Below are 21,155 nucleotides of genomic sequence, written 5' to 3'. Positions count from 1 at the left end.
TAACTAAAAATTGCCATGTGCATATATAGTCACCCCTTTTGCTATGAAGCCACCAAAAATTTCTGATGCAAGCAATTACCTTGATAAGTCACATGCTTAGTGAAAGGAAGGCCACCTGTGCACAATCTAAGTGTCCCGTGGTCTGTCAGTATATACATATCTCCTCTGGGAGGTCACAGAGGCTACAACACTAAAAAGCAAAAGGCACCACTAACAAAACAACACTATGAAGACCAAGAAGACCTCCAAACAAGTCAGAGACAAAGTTGATGAGAAGTACAAGTCAAGGTTGGAATCTAAAAAAATATCCCAATCTCTGATGATACCCTGGAGCATCATCAAATCCATTATCATCAAACGGAAAGAACATGTACAAAAGCAAACCTGACAAGATAAGGCCACCCACCAAAACTCTCAGCCCAGGCAAGGAGGGCATTAATCAGAGACATAGCACAGAGACCAAATGTAACCTTGAAGAAGCTGCAGAGTTCCCCAGCAAAGACAGGAGCATCTGTCCATATGACCACACTGAGCTGTACACTCCATTGAGCTGGCCTTTCTGCAAGAGTGACCAGTAATAAGCCTTTACTTACATCCAAACATTGGAAGGCTTGTTTTGATTTTGCCAAAAGACATGTGGGAGACTCACCAAATGTATGGAGGAAGGTACTGGGGTCAGATGAGAGCAAAATTGATTTTTTTTGCCCACCAAAGTAGACGCTATGTCTGGCACCAAACCAACACAGCTAATCACGCCAGGAATACCATCTCTACAGTGAAACATGGTGGTGGCAGCATCATGTTGTGGGGATATTTTTGGCAGCAGGAACAGGTAAAATGGTCCAAATCGAGAAGATGAATGATGCAAAATACAGGGATATTCTTGAGAAAAACCTGTTTCAGTCTGTCAGTGATTTGAGACTGGGATGGCGGTTAACCCTCCAACAAGACAAACATGACCCAAAGCATATTGCTAAACACACAAGTGGTTTTAGTGGAAATATGTAAATGCATTGCCATGGCCTAGTAAAAGCTCAGACCTTAGTCTAATTGACAATCCGTGGTCAGACTTGAAGATTTCTGTTCACCAGGAAACCTTCTAACTTGAAGGAGCTGGAGCAGTGTTGCCTTCAGGAATGGGCAAAAGACCCCAGGGCAAGATGTGGAAAGCTCATAGAGACTTATCCAAAGCAACTTGCAGGTGTAATTGTGACAAAATGAGGTGCTACAAAGTACTGACTTTAGGGTGGTGAATAGTTCACCACACTGAAGTTTTCAGTTATCTTGTCCTATTTGTTCTTCATTTCTCAATAAAAGGAAAATTAAGTGTTCATAGTTGTGGGAATGTTCTTTCCATGAACTGATGCACACCCTCAAAAAAAAAAAGTGAAATTCCAGGTTATGAGAGATGGGGGGTGAATAATAATTCATTTATTCTAACATTTTCTTTCAGATTTATGTTTTACAAAGTAAAGACCTTTAAACTGTTGTGTAAAAGTAGCATGCACTGTTTTATTAACGATAAGAGGAAAAATGTGAGAAAGTGTCAGTTAGTTAAAATGTGACCTGTGGTGTAAAATGTAGCACTTTTCTCTAGGAGGACTCAATGCCTTTGCTATCACTTTGCATCCTTTTCCATGTATGGAGGAAATGATTTTTTCTCTTGAGCCACTTTCTTGACAACCCAAGAATATTAGTGAACTAGAAGTCATTGCCCATGAAGAATGGGCTAAAATATCTCCGGAACGTTGCCAGAAGCTTGTGTTTGGCTATGCATCATGTTTGCAGCAGGTCATAACAGCCATAGTATACATGTTTATAGTGAAGGCGTGAATAGTTCTGAGACTGCAGTAGTCAGTATTATTGTCATTTTGTGATGAATTTGGTCAAACCTCTTATATTACTTGTGTTGAGATATTCAATTGTTCGTTTTATTGGTTAATTGCAAACAGCAGAAAGTTTGTAAATGTTTCTAATAAACTGAATTTGCAAAGGGGGGTTGAATAATTTTGATCACAATCGCATATGTGCCGCCCCTGCATTTGTCGAACCGCTCAGATCCGGGGGTTGCTGTGGCTCGAGGGTCTCCGGACCCGGGGGCTTGCGGCCACTCAAATGTAAAGGGGGGTATTTACAAGGGATAAGAGTCCGTGATACCACCCGTGGTTCGCGGTAAGGGGAGTACCGCCACAGCCGATGGGAGTACCCGGGGGAGATGGAGTGGGGCAGCCAGATGACGTTTCCTCCATGGGTAGAGGAGGCCCCGGGACTCTAGATGCTGGGACGCTGGTGCAGGGGAGCGCAGGGCTAGTGGAAAGAAAGGGAGGTCCATGTACTCACTCAGGCAGCATCGGTGATGAAAAGCAGACTCTTACAACAAGGTAATCCAAGTCTCTGGGTGCCCCTGCCCTCTTGGGGGAGTCCGTCCGGGTATCCATCCCTGTGTCCTGGTGGCCCATTGGCGTAAAGCTGTCCAGGCCCCGCTCTGTACTGTTCATAGTCAAGCTGTGCTCTCTAGGGCTCACGGTTGGGATTTCCGTGGGCTGCTTGGGTTGGAAATCCCTATCCCCCTTGTTGCGCTAGTGCCCCAGATCTCTGAGCTTCTTGGGGACAATCCATAAAGTCACTATCCTCCGCAGGTTAATTGCCAAGTTGCCTCAAGCTACACCCGACCTAGGGTCCAGTACCCCGCCGTCTTTCGGTCCCAGACCGGCGATTAGACTCGAGCTGCTAATCGTCCTCCAAGACCAGGTCTAGGCACCCAGCCTCAATCCCCTGTGACTGGGTCTCTGACTCCTCCAGTCTCAGATCACTGTCTGCGACCCAACCTGTAACTCCCCAGGAGCCACACACTCCCCTAGCTCCTCACTACTCGAGGGCTACCTCAACTCTGCTTCCTCTCCCTTTGCTCCCCTGGAGCTGACTACTCTCCTCTACTCCCTCCAACCAGTCTGCCTGACCACTAGGTGGGCGGCCCTATTCCAGCTCAGCAGCCCACTGGTGTGTCTGACAGGGTGTTGTATGAAGTGTGGTTGGGATTTGGATGCGGATGGAGGCAGTACCATAGGTTGGGAACCCAGAACCATGGGGGGGTTGAGTCCTGCACTAAGAGATAAAGAGCACGCAGTACCCTGTGACGCCCTGACTAGTCCAGGGGCGTCACACATATACAGTATATTATCACAAGCAATACATAGCACATAGCCTTGAAGTCTTGAAAATATGCAGCATCGCACTATAGGGAACGATTAGCTATTTACATTATATACAGTATATTTCAGCAATAGTTTTTGTAGATTTAGATGTAAATGATATATTTTAATGATTTCCAGAATTTCCTGCATACCTGTTAATAGAACATATTCCACCTCCTATCTGGATTGTATTGTAAAGTCTGAAACTTCCAGTAAACTAAATTTCATCAACACAAATACCCATTATTATGCCATTTTATTACTTAAAATATTTGTATTTTACAATCAACTGGATAATACATTGAGGTTTCCTATTAAATTGCTGTCACATAGTTTTTTGACCAAAATAACAGGATTATTTATTAACCCAGTCCTAGCAAAGTTTGCCTTTACAAGAGTCAACCGAGCTGTATTGACAATCTCTCTAGATGGTTAATTTGTCTTTCCAGAAAGTTTCCAGTAATTATCTGGATAATTGGGGCCAGAGCAAGACAAAATAGAAATGTATTTGCATAAATTGCAACTATTAGGTCTTGACTTGCAGGAAATCACAGACATTAATGATTGAAATCTAATTGCATGTTCACCGTTAGGAAATGACTTTATATATCTCTTCTTGATTGTTCAGTTTATTTTTTGTTTAGGGATGCTGAAATTGCTGAAAATTAAATAATGTTAATTGTTAATAAGCAAAATTTCTAAATATGTATTTCTAAATATTCTGTCATATATACATTTACCCTAATACTTTGCTGATCTATCCAATAAACATGGGCATTGATGCAGTCCTTATGGGACCCCTGAAGAAAGATGTCCCACTCAAGATTGGTCCATTTGCTTTGTAAAAGACCCTCTTCTCCATTCTGTTTTTATTTATTGTATTCACTTATATAGTGTCATCATATTCCGCAGCACTTTACAGACTTCATCATTACTGTCCCCATTGGGACTCACAAAGTATATTCCAGACACATTTGTTTTGGCGTCTGGGAAGAAATTGGGGTATCCAAAGAAAACCCAAAAAACACATGGAGAACATACAATCTCTTTGTAGATGTCTTTGGTGGAAATTGAACCCTGAACCCCAGCACTGTAAGGCAAACCACTGAGCCATCATGCGGCCCGTTTGGTCACATGCAAATATATTGATAAGAAAGGGACCAATTTCTTGGATCCACACCGATCAACTAAAAGGGCACTTTTATGCCTATTATATTGGACACATGCTTGACTGCTGCTCCATTTATTCTCTACGGCAGTGTTATCAAGACCCACCAACAGATCAGGTTTCAGGATTTTCTTAGTATTGCTCTGGTGATAGATTATTCCTTTTGCAATATTGAGAAAATCCTGAAAACCCATCACCTCTGAAATACTGAGGAAATTGTGAAAACCGGATCTATTGTTGGGCCTTTAGGACTAGAGTTGAGGAACATTGCTCTATAGAGCTACCAGAAAAAGCTGAGGTCCGGAAAAGCAGACATGTGCATTGCCATCCTATTCTAAGTGGACTGGCTCATCTACTGATTGGTTCAGAACCAAGTGGCCAGAACCCCACAGATCTATAGGTTATCACCACTTCTGAAGACCATCTCTTTAGAAAATCTTCGTAACATGAAGTGATATTCTTCCGAACAGCAGTAAGAACTTGTGACTTCATTGTTTAGCCGCATGTAATTAAAAGATGGACACTAAGACGTGAAGACATGTGGTTTCTAGGCAACCAGACAATATAAAAATGCAGAACACATTGCTGAAGAAAGCTAATTTATGAAAATAGCCAGAGCAGGTCATGGACAGGCTCAGAGATCCTCATGGTAGTCTGCTTATACTGTTTGATATTTGCATTTAGGTTGATTTTTTATAAATCCAAATGAATAATTTAGATTTCACATACAGATGTGACATCAGCACTTCCAGTACTATTATGTAGTAGTATTAGTAGTACTTTATCCATCCGAGCTGGAGTTTTTTACTTAATATTTTCCATAAATTTTTTATGCATTTTTTTTTTACCAAAAATTCAGATTTCCTGCCTCCCATCAACATAGCAAATACAATATGTGTGGAATGTTTTAGAAATCTACAACAAATCAATAGTAAAATCCTCATGCTCTAACTGCAGATTTTCTCCCATATTTGACCACAGATTTCCCTGTTTTACAAAGTAATTAAAGTCATTGGAAAAAACTATATAGAAAACAAGCATGTTTCAGATATGAACATTTGCAGCATTTGTTCATGTGCAAACCCTTGTGTTGCATAAAGATATTTTTGATAGCTACATTCATTGTACTATAAATCTGCAAGCAAATCCAAAATGCCTGAACATTGGATGGATCCACGCATGACCTACATGTTGCGGAATTTCGGTTGTGGAATCTGTATCAAAATGTTGCACCAAACTGCAGTACAATGTTAGTGAATAAGACTTTAAAGGTAAGGTGCCGCATTTTGTATTAATAATAGTCATTTTGAAATCAAGTATTTTTAATACAAAATTAAATGCATTATTTATTTTTTATTTAATTCTAGTTTTACTGAAGCACTGGGGGCTGCCATCTTGTATTTGCTGTGAGTAAAGACAGTTACTCACCTCCTTTATGGCAGCCCCCTGGGCATAGAAGACCAGTGTCGGACTCTGACTCTATACTGTAACATTGAGAAGGCGTTTCCTGTGAAATGGACGCGCCCCTGGGCTGTCCAGATCACAGCAGAGGGAAGAGATCACCGCCATCTTTGTGGAGCCCACAGCGTAAAAAGATTAATACTTTACATTTTTTCAGTTACTGATTTTTTTTTTATTTGGACAACACCTTCCTTTTTAAGTATTTTGCACCCATAGTGCAAAAATCTGCATCAGATTTCATAGTAGGCTGCACATTTTTAAATCCACAATATGCCCTATCTGTTGTACAATACAATGCAATCAACAGTGTGAGTTTACATAATATTTTCTGCACATATCCTTAATCTTACAAAATGTGCTATTGTTAGGATTACAACAAACTAGAAATTTTAAAAAGTAACTGTACTTTCAACAAGCCTTTGTATAAATCAGTAATATATGTGAGAATAAGATATATACATTATATATCTTATCAGAGAATGCTGCCTTTTCTCCACTTATGAGCAACTTCTTGCTCTACCCTTGGCTCAATAGATCACTAGCCACTCTGAAAAAAACAGTTCATGTCACGCTGTGACTACCAAGGTTCTTCCAGGAATAAGGGAACCCCCAGGAAGCGCTGCAACGAACAGGGTATACGATACAATGGTGGGCCCTGATGCTAGGGAGAGGTGAGCAGGGTCACCTACACTCACCAGAGGCTGATCTTTGCACTCCCTAACTCCTGTATATGGGTTCTTTCACCCCATCACTAATCACATGCCTAGGCCCTCGCTTGACCTCAATTCATTCTGGCTAGTGAGAAAGCTAGTAAAAGCACTAGTCTCACCAGTGCAAAAATCCAACACAAGGATAGGGAAAAAAATATGCAAAAAGGAAAACACTCAAAGCAACTCCAGTGCAGCTAACCCCACAGCTGCAATAGTCACAAAACGTTAGGTTTCCTCCAGAAACTGGCTTCTTCCAAAGTGGATAGCTTTGATATGAGTATCTTTAACCAACATCATATGTTAAAACCTGTGATTATTTACAGCAAAGATGAGTGGTCACAAAGAGCTGCACCTGAGACTAAGGTTCCAAAGGATAGCCATATAGGAAAGAGTCCTTAACCCCTACAGCAACATAGGAAAGCAAATTAATCACAAGCTTCAGACCTGTGCACAATAAGGCGTTGTGACCTTCTGGTCTCAGACTCGCTAGAGGACCCCTTGCAAAAGACAAGACAGGCTGCTAGCACAGTGTGGTGTCAGGTTACACGTCCTGTTATACTCTATGGAAAGGGAAGGAAGACTAGTGAGGATTAGAGTAAAGAGGCAGAGGGAGACACAGACCAAATGTGCTGAGCTTTGTAACAAGTCTTTTACCTCAACCCAAAGCTGGATTTACATGGATTATTATTGCTGTATAATTTATCCCATGCCTTTTCTGCTTCTGTTCATGTCCAAACTTAAGAATGAAAAAAACCCTCTCTGCTGTGAGCTGTCCTGTGTATGGAAGACATCATGACCTCCAGTTTCCTTCACCAGCTCAGAGTTAATTGCAAATAAAAAGATAGAGTTTTCAGAGGAGAAAACTGGCAAAGGATATGAGTCATATACTGGCCAATATTAATATTATTCCTCCTGTACACAGGCATGATGGTTAATTATAAAAAAATTACAAATGGTTTAGCTTGGGTAATTAAAGATCCTTGTGATATCTCTTCACATCTACCTCAAAGGATCAGAAAAAAAGCTAAAAATAAATTTGACTATATACATCTTTATCTCTGTGTACGTGTCCTGTATAGGCATGTGTATATATATATATGGTATGTATATGCATTTGGATATTTTTTGAACACGTAGCTGAAAGATAAAGGATGATGTTCTGAACCTGTACTACCAAAAATAAATATAATGGAAATATAATCCAAAAAAGGATAATTTGGGTCATATTTACAATTAATAATAAGGATGTAGTTAGAAAAAGATCCCTACTTTCAATGAGAAATAGTTATTTTCCTAGTTTTTAAGTAAGAAATATTATCTGACCGTTCCCTTTAGTAAGGGCTGGATTTTGGGACTGAAGCCACCGACCGTAGCTCAAACCACAGTGCATCTGTTTTCCAGCAATCCTGCATTTCCATGCCAGACGTTACAGGGCATAATTTGTTCACTAAGTGACAAATTTATAGCCTGTTTATCTGATCAGTAAATTTAGTACATCTGGAAGCTCTATGGTAGATAATGTTTCATGGACAGGTTTCCTGCCATGCATTATTAGTGAAGCTGAACTATTGCTGTGATGCCAACATAAACCTGCAATAGCCTTATAGTATTATACAATGCATCATGTTGAGACATATTTTTATGACACATGGGGGGTTTTCACGACTTCATCTTCTATGTTAATTCAACATGCTGCCGTATAAATTTATAGACCTCTAGAGAAATTCACAATGAAAAATAAGCTGCCTTTATCAGCTTTTTAATCTCACTTTAGATAATATACCATGAGCTATTTAGCAATGACAGTCCTTTTTACAACCTTGGCAATTGCTGGATCATGTAGGTATACTCCAGATATTGTGTCCTACTGTAATTTAAAATATTATCATTGGAAGAATACAGAAAACTGTTCAAATATTTAGGCAGTTGTGGAAAAACTGCTGCAAAATAAGAATTTGTTTGTGTTAGTTTATTTTTATCAGTTAGCAAAGTGAACGTTTAAAACAGAAATCTGAATCAAATCAATTTTTTTATTGGGATAATGAAAAATGACAGCAGTTGATCTGGATAAGTCGAAATTTAAATATTTGGCAGCAAGAGGTACAATAATGAATATTGCAGGCAACAATGAAGCATGGTGGAAGTTCTTGTCAAGATTGTATTTCCGCAAATGGAGTTGGAAAATATATGCAGATACTTATGTTATGCAATCCTATCAGGGAGGCATCTGAGTAGCTCCAAATTTATTCTGTAGCAGAACAACGAACCCAAAACTAAAGCCAATGATATTGAGAATTATCATCAATGTGAAAAAGAACGAGGAGTCGTGCAAGTGATACTATGTCTTCAACAGAGCTCATGATCTCTACATCATTGAGTATGTCTGTAATTACATAAAGAAACAGAAGGATTTGCTCAAGCCTATATCCACAGAAGATCCGGGGTTAGTTCTCCAAGATTTTTGGAACAACCCTCGTGCTGAGTTTATTCATAAAATGTGTAAAGGTTTTATGTAGAAAAATTCATGCTGTTTTGAAGGCAAAGTGTAGTAACACCAAAAACTAATTGGAGTTAGATTTCTACTTTATTGATTATCTTTGCATTAATAAATTGTAGCATTTTACCTTACCCACCTGGGTTTTTGCACAATATTGCATATACAGTGTATATATATATATATATATATATATATATATATATATATATATATATATATATATATATACACAGAGAGAGAGAGAGCGAGAGAGAGAGACAGTTAAATCAGTATTGAAGACATCACCAAGTTTCTGAGTAAATATATTTGTAAAGGTACTATTAACATGAGTCTCTCACCAGATGTGGGTAACTAAAAATTGAGTCCATACAGACAAAGAGATCAAATCTAGATGTCAATATATTAAGGTATGTGTAATAATGAGAATTTACACCGGGAAAAAGTATTAAAGACATGCTGAAGTAAAAGAGGTGGAAAAAAAGACATGAAAAGCCATGAGTTAACACCAACACAACACCGAAAGCAAGAACATTTTCAAAGGTTTTTCCTCAAAAATTCTTTATTAACAATAATTGTTTATTTATATAAAAAAAGACAATCAAATGGACCACTAAAGTGATGGATGGAAAAAAATTCACATGGGGACGCGGCACCTATGGTGAAAATGTCACACCACTATATACCAAGGAAGACAAAATAGTATTATCAAGTATATGGCTAATAGCAGAATCCACAGTCTCTATACTGTTTTTATATATATATATATATATATATATATATAGGTAATATATATATATATATATATATATATATATATATATATATATAATCAGGTGTAAATAATTATATATAGAGACAGCTGAATATAGTATATAAGCCACACATCTTATTACCAGTTATAATATGTCCAACCAAGGTATAGGTGCGGCGCCCCCCACAAACACTGCTGCGCGTTTCGCAGCTACTGTGCTTCAGCCATGACACCAAGTTAAATCTATCAGTAATTAAAAAGAAATCCTGCCACTTAGTGAAAAATAATATCAGCTGGTTTAACTGATGGCTTATAAGATGGCATCTAATTACCAAAATGTCATACAAGAACACAAGAAATTTCCCACGATGAGTAAAACCAGTGAGCTGTCTCATGACCTTCAGAACCTTATTGTGGCAAAACATACTGATGACATTGGTTAACAAATTTGTAAGCTGCTGAAGGTTCCAGTGAGCACTGCTGGAGCCATAATCCGAAAGTGGAAAGAACATAATTTCACCATTACCTAGCCACAACCAGTGATCCTTGTAAAATTTTAGTCAAAATAGAATCATTAGAGTTGTCCAAGAGCCAAAGATCACCTGCTGAGAGCTACAGAAAGCCCTGCAATTAGCAGGTACATTTCTTTCAAAGAAAACAAAAAGTAGTGCACTCAACCTCCATGGCCTGTATGCATGCTCACCACACAAATCTCCATTGCTGAAGATAAAGCATATTCAAGCACGTTTAAATTTTGCTCAAAAATATTTCGACAAGCCTGTAAAATACAGGAAGAATATAGTCTGCTCAGATGACATCAGAATGGATTTGGGTGCCATAATACACACCATGTTTCTAGGCTTTTAACACCATCCAACAGAGAAGTTTGTTGGTGGGAACATCATGATGTAGGGCTGTTTTTCAGCATGCGGTATTGCCAATACATTCTCGATAAAAATCAACTACCATCTACCAGGATTGTGTAGAAGAAATTAATGTGGACATTTCAACAAGACAATGATCCCAAACACACATCTAGGGAAACTCAATTATTTTCAGACAAAAAAAAAGCTGCTAACATGGCCCAGCCAATCATCTGGCCTGAATCCAATAGAAAATTTATGAAAGGAATTAAAGCTCAGAGTTTATGGAAGGAGCCCAAAGAACTTTTAGGATTTGAAGAGTGTTTGTCTGGAAGAACGGGTCAAAATCACACCCGAGCAATGCATGCGACTAATTTGTCCATACAGGAGGCATCTTGAAGCTGTCATCACCAATAAAGGCTTCTGTATAAAGTATTAAATATATTTAAGCATGTTCAATACTTTTTTCTTGTATCTTTTCTCATTATTACACATAACTTAAAAGGGTTTTCCCAATGAACAAAGTTCATTTTAATCAATAAATCTTAGAATTGTAATAAGTTCCACAATTGGATGTGTTTAAAAAAAAATATTCCTGTGCTGAAATAATTTTTTATATGTGCCCCTGCTGTGTACTGTGTATTTTCTGTGTCTGACCATACCACATCATGGTCTGACCATAATAGCATGGGATCATAGATGATTCTTTTTGTGAGGTAAAACATTTCCCTGCCAGTCTTTAGAAAATGATTAACCTCAAAGACAGAATTATTTGTGATCTTGTGCTGTAATGTCTTTATACTTCTTTACTACATACCCAGGAGATGTATGATCAGGCCATGTCCCTGTATGGTCAGAAATAGCCATTATACAGTACATAGCACGGGCACATATGTAATATTATCTCAGCACAGGGACATTTTTTTAAACACATCAAATTGTGGAACTTATTATTATTCCAAGATTTATTGATTAAAGTGAACTTTAAAATTAACTTTGTAAGAAAATGTCTTTAATATATGGATATCTATGGTTTGATTCCTTTGCCTGTGTGGATTTGATGTGTTGTTACTGACATCTGGTGAGAAATTCATGTCAATAGCACCTCTAGAAACATTTTCTCTTAGAAAATTGGTGACGTTCAAAATATATATATATATATATATATATATATAAATTTTTTTTTAATGCAATTCTGATCCCGCATTAGGCCTTGTCCTCACAGCAAACAAGTGTAAATAAAAGTATTATCAATACTATTTTATGCAATATTGTTGCATAAAAAACTATTTGTGTGGACAAAGCTGTAGCATTGTTGCTGCTACAGTATTCACTGGTATTGGATCATGTGAAAAATGCTTAAAAAGTATTTGTGTAAATACAGCTTTATCGTTGTTGCTGGTATAGTATTCAGTTGCATTGGATCATGTGAACAAACAATATGTCTAAATTTTGATGACGTAATTTTGTTATTACAGTGAAAATTAGTGAAAATGTGTTCTTACCACTTTTCACTAGTCAAAAGAGGCAAAAGAATAAAAATGGAATTGCTTCTGTACAATAATATGTGTAAAAGTGCATATATAATGCTTAATATTACCAATTCATATATATATAGCATGATAACCATGAGATTTTCTTTGTTGTAGACGATGTGGCTACAGTAAAGCTAAACAAGATCCGGAAGAGGAAAAGATGCATTTTCACAATGGACACAGTAAGTATTATAGGCTTTGTGGTTTATGCTTTAAAATGTAGAATAACTAATTAGTTACATAGTTACATAGTTACTTAGGTTGAAAAAAGACCTAGGTCCATCTAGTTCAACCTTCCTCCACCAGTTCTACATTAAGTCACTAAGTCATTTATAACCAACAATGTTTTGTGTACTGAGGAAATCATCCAGCCCTTTTTTAAAAGCTGTTATAGTATCTGCCATTACTACCTCTTGTGGTAGGGCATTCCACAGTCTGACTGCTCTAACTGTAAAGAACCCTTTCCTATTTAGGTGTCGGAATCGCTTTTCTTCCACTCGCAGTGAGTGCCCCCTGGTCCTTAGTATTGTTTTCGGAAGAAATAAGTCTTGTGCCAGTCCTTTATATTGACCACACATGTATTTATACATATAAATGAGATCTCCTCTGAGACGTCTTTTTTCTAAGCTAAACATATCTAACTTTTTCAACCTGTCATCATATGGGAGGCCTTCCATTCCTTGTAATAGTCTAGTTGCCCGCCTTTGAACTGACTCTAACTTCTGAATGTCCTTTTTAAAATGTGGAGCCCAAAACTGGATCCCATATTCCAGATGTGGCCTTACAAGTGATTTATAGAGGGGTAACAATACATTGGGATCACGGGATCTAATCTCTCTTTTTATACACCCTAAAATCTTGTTTGCTTTAGCAGCTGCTGCTTGACATTGAGTGCTGCTGCTCAGCTTATTTGTAATGAGAATACCCAAGTCCTTCTCCTGTTCTGTAGTCCCGAGTTTACTTCCATTTAATGTATACGCAGCTATAGGATTACTCCGTCCTAGGTGCATTACTTTACATTTATCAACATTAAATCTCATTTGCCAAGTATCTGCCCATTCTGACATCTTATCCAGATCTTTTTGTAATATTGTACTATCCAGGTCAGTTTTTAATATCCTACATAGTTTGGTGTCATCGGCAAAGACTGACACTGTACTATCAATCCCATCCACAAGGTCATTAATAAAGAGAGTAAAAAGAATCGGTCCAAGCACAGATCCCTGCGGCACCCCACTGCTGACTATAGCCCATTTAGAGAATGTACCATTTATGACTACTCTTTGTTTCCTATCTTTTAGCCAATTCCTTACCCAGTTGCATATTGTGTCCCCTAGTCCTTGCTTCTGGAGCTTTAGTATAAGGCTATTATGTGGTACAGTATCAAATGCCTTTGCAAAGTCCAAATAAATCACATCAGCTGCATTACCAATATCCAGGTTTGAACTTACCCCCTCATAGAACCCCAACAGGTTGGTTAGACACGACTTATCTTTCATGAATCCATGCTGTTTGTCAGTTATCATATTATTTTCTGCAATATATTTTTGCATGTCATCCCTTAAAATGCCCTCAAAAACTTTGCATACTACTGATGTCAGGCTTACTGGACGGTAGTTGCCTGGATCTACCCTCTTACCTTTCTTAAATATCGGTACCACATCAGCAATCCTCCAATCCTGAGGCACCAACCCTGTTACAAGTGAGTCTAAAAAGATGAGATACAGCGGTCTGTCGATTACGGAGCTCAATTCCCTCAATATTCGTGGATGAATGCCATCTGGCCCTGGGGATTTGTCAATGTTTAATTTACTCAGACGTAGGCGTACTTCATCTTGTGTTAAATTAATTATATCGGGTGGTGGACTTTGATTTTTCACTTGTTGAATGATCCCTGGTACAGTCAGTTCCTTGGTGAATACAGATGAGAAATGCCTATTTTATATCTCAGTCTTTTGTTTGTCCTCTATAACTAACTTGTTATTATATTTTAAGGGTCCGATACTATCCTTTGTTTTCCTTTTGGCATTAATGTATTTATAAAAGATTTTGGGATTTATTTTAATGTCATTGGCGATTTTTGTTTCAGTAGCTAGTTTTGCTTGTTTGATTTCTTTTTTGCATTCCCTATTGATATCTTTATACTCCTGCAATGCTATTTCTGTATTCTCAGCCTTTAAGATTTTAAACGCCCTTTGTTTTTGTTTTATTATACTTTGTACAGTCTTATTTATCCATAGTGGTTTCTTTTTATTCCTGGACATTTTATTACCAGAGGGTATACGTTTTTTACAGGACTCTAGTAGTATATCCTTAAACTTACCCCATTTATGTTCGGTATCCCCAGTTACCATGACTCTGTCCCAATCTACACATTTAAGCTCTTCCCTTAATTTGTTGAAATCAGCTTTCCTAAAATTCCAGGTTTTAGCATTCCCCCTTTGAAATGTTCTATTGAATATTATGTCGAAGCTTACCGTATTATGATCGCTGGTGCCCAAGTGCTCCCGGACCTGTAGATCTGAAAATGACTGTAATGACTGTATGATTTCAGCCCCTTAAAATATAGACTTTTGTAAAAGTATTTGAAGCAAAATCTATCATTCTGAAACAATTATACCCCAATTATGAGGAATAGACTAAATTTTGGAGGGCTGAGGGTTACATGCACTTAGCAGTCACATCAGTATTGCCACTATAGGATCAGCCACAAAGCCCATGTTGTAGGGTCAGGAGTGGGAGACAAATGTTTACCAACATGTTCTCTACCTTGTGTGAGAAGGGATGCCTGCGGACGTCATATCTACTCTACAGATCACATTGTCCCCCTTGTAATAGCTTCACAGACAACTTCACCTTTTGCATCACAAACTTTCCAACCCGAAATAAATATTAAACTAACTTGTCATTAGATTAATGCTGAGATGATGAGGCATTTCAGAGAAAAACATAGTTTGCATAGTAGGCAAGGTTTTTAGGGGAGGACCAGACAAGTCACATACGGCTCCCACCTGCGACCCAGAAATGTAGAACCATTTCAGAGGAAAACATAGTTTGAGGAGCCAGCCGGCTACATAGGAAGATATCTTAGCCACACATCCAAGCCCTCTTCAACTCATGCCGATTACAACTCAAAAATATCTCCCAGATCTGTGCTTTCCTTAACCAAGAATCTGCAAAAACATTAGTGCATGCCCTCATCATCTCCCGCCTCGACTACTGCAACCTCCTGCTCTCTGGCCTCCCTTACAACACTCTTGCACCCCTCCAATCTATCCTAAACTCTGCGGCCCGCTTAATCCACCTCTCCCCTTGCTACTCCCCAGCTTCGCCACTCTGCCAATCCCTTCACTGGTTTCCCATCGCCCAACGACTCCAGTTCAAAACATTAACCATGACATACAAAGCCATGCACAACCTGTCTCCTCCCTACATCTGTGACCTAGTCTCCCGGTACCTACCTGCACGCAACCTCAGATCCTTACAAGATCTCCTTCTCTGCTCCTCTCTTATCTCCTCTTCCCATAATCGCGTACAAGATTTCTCCCGTGCATCCCCCATACTCTGGAACGCTCTACCTCAGCACATCAGACTCTCCACTACCGTGGAAAGCTTCAAGAGGAACCTCAAGACCCACCTCTTCCAACAAGCCTACAACCTACAATAGCCCTCAGTCCAGTAGACCACTGCGCAACCAGCTCTGTCCTCACCTATTGTACCATCACCCATTCCCTGTAGACTGTGAGCCCTCACGGGCAGGGTCCTCTCTCCTCTTATACCAGTCTGTCTTGTACTGTTGATTGTTGTACGTATACCCTCTCTCACTTGTAAAGCGCCATTGAATAAATGGCGCTATAATAATAAATAATAAGAATAATATCTGACTAGTCCTGCCCTGCCCCCTGCCTGCCTCTCCCTGATCAGCTAGTTGATCGCACACAGTCAGCTGAAGCAGGTCAGAGAGAATCTGACTGGGGAAGGGCAGGACTAGTCAGGTCTGTCCCTCTCCTTAAACTATATTTTCTTTGAAACTCCAGAGAGTTTCATAGAAAACCATACCTGTGTACGCTCACGCAGTTATAGGCCTTTTTCACACTTTGTGTTCCCGGTACATGTGACATTCGTTTTCACACATAACAGACCAGAGACATGGACACACGTAGACCCATTAAATTCAATTTTTTCTGTGCACACATCCATGTTTTGACATGGGCTGTGTGTCCGTGTGAAACACACACATGTTTGTGTGCTCCACACAGCGACATGTACATTTTTCTCTGGCATCATGGATGTCACACGGACCACACACTGATGTGATTCATGTGACATCAGTGTGACACGTATCAGAGAAAACATATGTCACATAAAAATAAAGTATTTTTATAGATACCTGTCATCACAGCTGCTGTGTCTCCCTATGCTGTTACTTCCGGGTCCCACTCATTGTGCTCATTGCATATTCACTGCACTCAACGCTGACCCAGAAGTAACAGCAGCGTGGGAGACAGCAGAGCCAGAGACAGGTAAGTATACCAGCTCATGCTGTCCATGTGCTATCCAGATGTCGCACAGATAGCACAAGGACAGCACATGTAAAACATAGACACTTACACACATAAACAGATACGTACCTTCACCACAGACTGTGAAACACATGTGTGTTTTACACAAACGTGTGAAAGAGGCCATACTCTTGTTCACGATGCTCATGGTTTAGGCAGCATGAACCTAATGACAGCTTCTCTTTAATCAACTGTGCCCCCAGAAATATATGCTCCAAATGCTGCCTAATAATATTTATAATATGCACTGTGCCCCCAATATATGTTCTAGTGCACACCTTTATGGCTAAATTAGTTATTTGCTGTGCCCTATATTTTGAATTATACAGGGTGTGCCATAAAGAGAAAAAGGAAGAAAAAGGCGAACAAAGTCCAATATTTATATGCAAAAGTGTTTATTTATAACAAAATCAATCTGAACAATAAGTCATTCAGGAGCAGCGAATGAGAGCACTTAATAAAATTCAGTGGTGACCAATAGGCAAAAACCTGCAGAGTATCACGCCCATCATAATCAATAAAAAGAAGGATACAGCATAGGGACTAATATGCATATATAACCGTACAAACAGTGGCATGTCATATTGTGCATCCCAAGAGTCTTTGCAGAAACACCAATGTGGGGCAAAAAAGAGCTTGTAATATAAATATAATATCCAATAGGAGCTCATATAATTGCAAAAATTTGTATTGCCAGCCACATATAGTGATAGAAAAAAAACACTCTGGATTAGAGATGAGCAAACCGGTCGCGGTTCGGCTCGAGGTTGGTTCGCCGAACGGACCTCCCGTTCGAGTTCGGTTCGTCGAACGTTCGACGAACCGAACTCGAACTGCATAGGAAACAATGGCAGGCAATCACAAACACAGAAAAACACCTAGAAAACACCCTCAAAGGTGTCCTAAAGGTGACAAACAACTCAAACACATTGGAAAGTGACAAGGACATATACTCATGCGAAAACAAAACAGCTGGACAAGGAAAAAGAGGAGGACACACAGATATAGGCATGGCACGCCCTTCTAAAATCATGTAAAACACTGCAAGGTGACTCCAAGTGGAGTCTCCATTTTTTCCAAAAATTGGGCCACACACACACCCACCCCTTCAGTGGCAGCAGTTGTGCCCCAGTTGTACACTTCACAGCTACATTTGCATCAAGCACATTCAAAAATACGCCATTCTTATCCATCCCCAGGATGACACCGGGGTAGGTAGCAAAGTCTTTGCTGACCCATGACTTGTTCATCTTGGCTTCTTTTAAAAACAATGTAAGCAAGGGTTACTCCAAGCGGAGTCTCCCTTTTTTCCAAAAATTGGGCCACACAGACACCCACCCCATCAGTGGCAGCACTTGGGCCCTAGTTGCAAACAGGATGTTTTGATTTGCATCAAGCACATTCAAAAATACGCCATTCTTATCCGTCCCCAGGATGACACCGGGGTAGGTAGCAAAGTCTTTCCTGATCCCAGCTCTGTTCATCTTGGCTTCTTTTAAAAACACATCAAGCAAGGGTTACTCCAAGCGGAGTCTCCCTTTTTTTCCAAAAATTGGGCCACACAGACACCCACCCCATCAGTGGCAGCACTTGGGCCCTAGTTGCAAACAGGATGTTTTGATTTGCATCAAGCACATTCAAAAATACGCCATTCTTATCCGTCCCCAGGATGACACCGGGGTAGGTAGCAAAGTATTTCCTGATCCCAGCTCTGTTCATCTTGGCTTCTTTTAAAAACACATCAAGCAAGGGTTACTCCAAGCGGAGTCTCCCTTTTTTCCAAAAATTGGGCCACACAGACACCCACCCCATCAGTGGCAGCACTTGGGCCCTAGTTGCAAACAGGATGTTTTGATTTGCATCAAGCACATTCAAAAATACGCCATTCTTATCCGTCCCCAGGATGACACCGGGGTAGGTAGCAAAGTCTTTGCTGATCCCAGCTCTGTTCATCTTGGCTTCTTTTAAAAACACATCAAGCAAGGGTTACTCCAAGCGGAGTCTCCCTTTTTTTCCAAAAATTGGGCCACACAGACACCCACCCCATCAGTGGCAGCACTTGGGCCCTAGTTGCAAACAGGATGTTTTGATTTGCATCAAGCACATTCAAAAATACGCCATTCTTATCCGTCCCCAGGATGACACCGGGGTAGGTAGCAAAGTATTTCCTGATCCCAGCTCTGTTCATCTTGGCTTCTTTTAAAAACACATCAAGCAAGGGTTACTCCAAGCGGAGTCTCCCTTTTTTCCAAAAATTGGGCCACACAGACACCCACCCCATCAGTGGCAGCACTTGGGCCCTAGTTGCAAACAGGATGTTTTGATTTGCATCAAGCACATTCAAAAATACGCCATTCTTATCCGTCCCCAGGATGACACCGGGGTAGGTAGCAAAGTCTTTGCTGATCCCAGCTCTGTTCATCTTGGCTTCTTTTAAAAACACATCAAGCAAGGGTTACTCCAAGCGGAGTCTCCCTTTTTTTCCAAAAATTGGGCCACACAGACACCCACCCCATCAGTGGCAGCACTTGGGCCCTAGTTGCAAACAGGATGTTTTGATTTGCATCAAGCACATTCAAAAATACGCCATTCTTATCCGTCCCCAGGATGACACCGGGGTAGGTAGCAAAGTCTTTGCTGATCCCAGCTCTGTTCATCTTGGCTTCTTTTAAAAACACATCAAGCAAGGGTTACTCCAAGCGGAGTCTCCCTTTTTTTCCAAAAATTGGCCCACACAGACACCCACCCCATCAGTGGCAGCACTTGGGCCCTAGTTGCAAACAGGATGTTTTGATTTGCATCAAGCACATTCAAAAATACGCCATTCTTATCCGTCCCCAGGATGACACCGGGGTAGGTAGCAAAGTATTTCCTGATCCCAGCTCTGTTCATCTTGGCTTCTTTTAAAAACACATCAAGCAAGGGTTACTCCAAGCGGAGTCTCCCTTTTTTCCAAAAATTGGGCCACACAGACACCCACCCCATCAGTGGCAGCACTTGGGCCCTAGTTGCAAACAGGATGTTTTGATTTGCATCAAGCACATTCAAAAATACGCCATTCTTATCCGTCCCCAGGATGACACCGGGGTAGGTAGCAAAGTCTTTGCTGATCCCAGCTCTGTTCATCTTGGCTTCTTTTAAAAACACATCAAGCAAGGGTTACTCCAAGCGGAGTCTCCCTTTTTTTCCAAAAATTGGGCCACACAGACACCCACCCCATCAGTGGCAGCACTTGGGCCCTAGTTGCAAACAGGATGTTTTGATTTGCATCAAGCACATTCAAAAATACGCCATTCTTATCCGTCCCCAGGATGACACCGGGGTAGGTAGCAAAGTCTTTGCTGATCCCAGCTCTGTTCATCTTGGCTTCTTTTAAAAACACATCAAGCAAGGGTTACTCCAAGCGGAGTCTCCCTTTTTTTCCAAAAATTGGGCCACACAGACACCCACCCCATCAGTGGCAGCACTTGGGCCCTAGTTGCAAACAGGATGTTTTGATTTGCATCAAGCACATTCAAAAATACGCCATTCTTATCCGTCGCCAGGATGACACCGGGGTAGGTAGCAAAGTATTTCCTGATCCCAGCTCTGTTCATCTTGGCTTCTTTTAAAAACACATCAAGCAAGGGTTACTCCAAGCGGAGTCTCCCTTTTTTCCAAAAATTGGGCCACACAGACACCCACCCCATCAGTGGCAGCACTTGGGCCCTAGTTGCAAACAGGATGTTTTGATTTGCATCAAGCACATTCAAAAATACGCCATTCTTATCCGTCCCCAGGATGACACCGGGGTAGGTAGCAAAGTCTTTGCTGATCCCAGCTCTGTTCATCTTGGCTTCTTTTAAAAACACATCAAGCAAGGGTTACTCCAAGCGGAGTCTCCCTTTTTTTCCAAAAATTGGGCCACACAGACACCCACCCCATCAGTGGCAGCACTTGGGCCCTAGTTGCAAACAGGATGTTTTGATTTGCATCAAGCACATTCAAAAATACGCCATTCTTATCCGTCCCCAGGATGACACCGGGGTAGGTAGCAAAGTCTTTGCTGATCCCAGCTCTGTTCATCTTGGCTTCTTTTAAAAACACATCAAGCAAGGGTTACTCCAAGCGGAGTCTCCCTTTTTTTCCAAAAATTGGGCCACACAGACACCCACCCCATCAGTGGCAGCACTTGGGCCCTAGTTGCAAACAGGATGTTTTGATTTGCATCAAGCACATTCAAAAATACGCCATTCTTATCCGTCCCCAGGATGACACCGGGGTAGGTAGCAAAGTCTTTGCTGATCCCAGCTCTGTTCATCTTGGCTTCTTTTAAAAACACATCAAGCAAGGGTTACTCCAAGCGGAGTCTCCCTTTTTTTCCAAAAATTGGGCCACACAGACACCCACCCCATCAGTGGCAGCACTTGGGCCC

At 40.3% G+C, this 21,155-nt stretch overlaps 1 protein-coding gene across 5 annotated transcripts in view; it reads left to right on the top strand.

Annotated features, from left to right (window-relative positions):
• Positions 1–21,155, top strand: part of EPHA5 (EPH receptor A5) — a 641,576-nt gene that overhangs the window by 547,322 nt on the left and 73,099 nt on the right. For all 5 annotated transcript variants that reach the window (XM_075352357.1, XM_075352380.1, XM_075352348.1 and 2 more), the window contains exon 9: positions 12,294–12,361. In XM_075352357.1, coding sequence (XP_075208472.1) covers positions 12,294–12,361 — 68 coding nt within the window. The remainder of the gene's footprint in view (positions 1–12,293; positions 12,362–21,155) is intronic.

The sequence above is a fragment of the Anomaloglossus baeobatrachus genome, chromosome 1, assembly GCF_048569485.1.
Source record: "Anomaloglossus baeobatrachus isolate aAnoBae1 chromosome 1, aAnoBae1.hap1, whole genome shotgun sequence".
Taxonomy (NCBI): Eukaryota; Metazoa; Chordata; class Amphibia; order Anura; family Aromobatidae; genus Anomaloglossus; species Anomaloglossus baeobatrachus.
The sequence above is the reverse complement of the archived record's forward strand: the minus strand, read 5'-3'. Positions and strand labels throughout refer to the sequence as shown.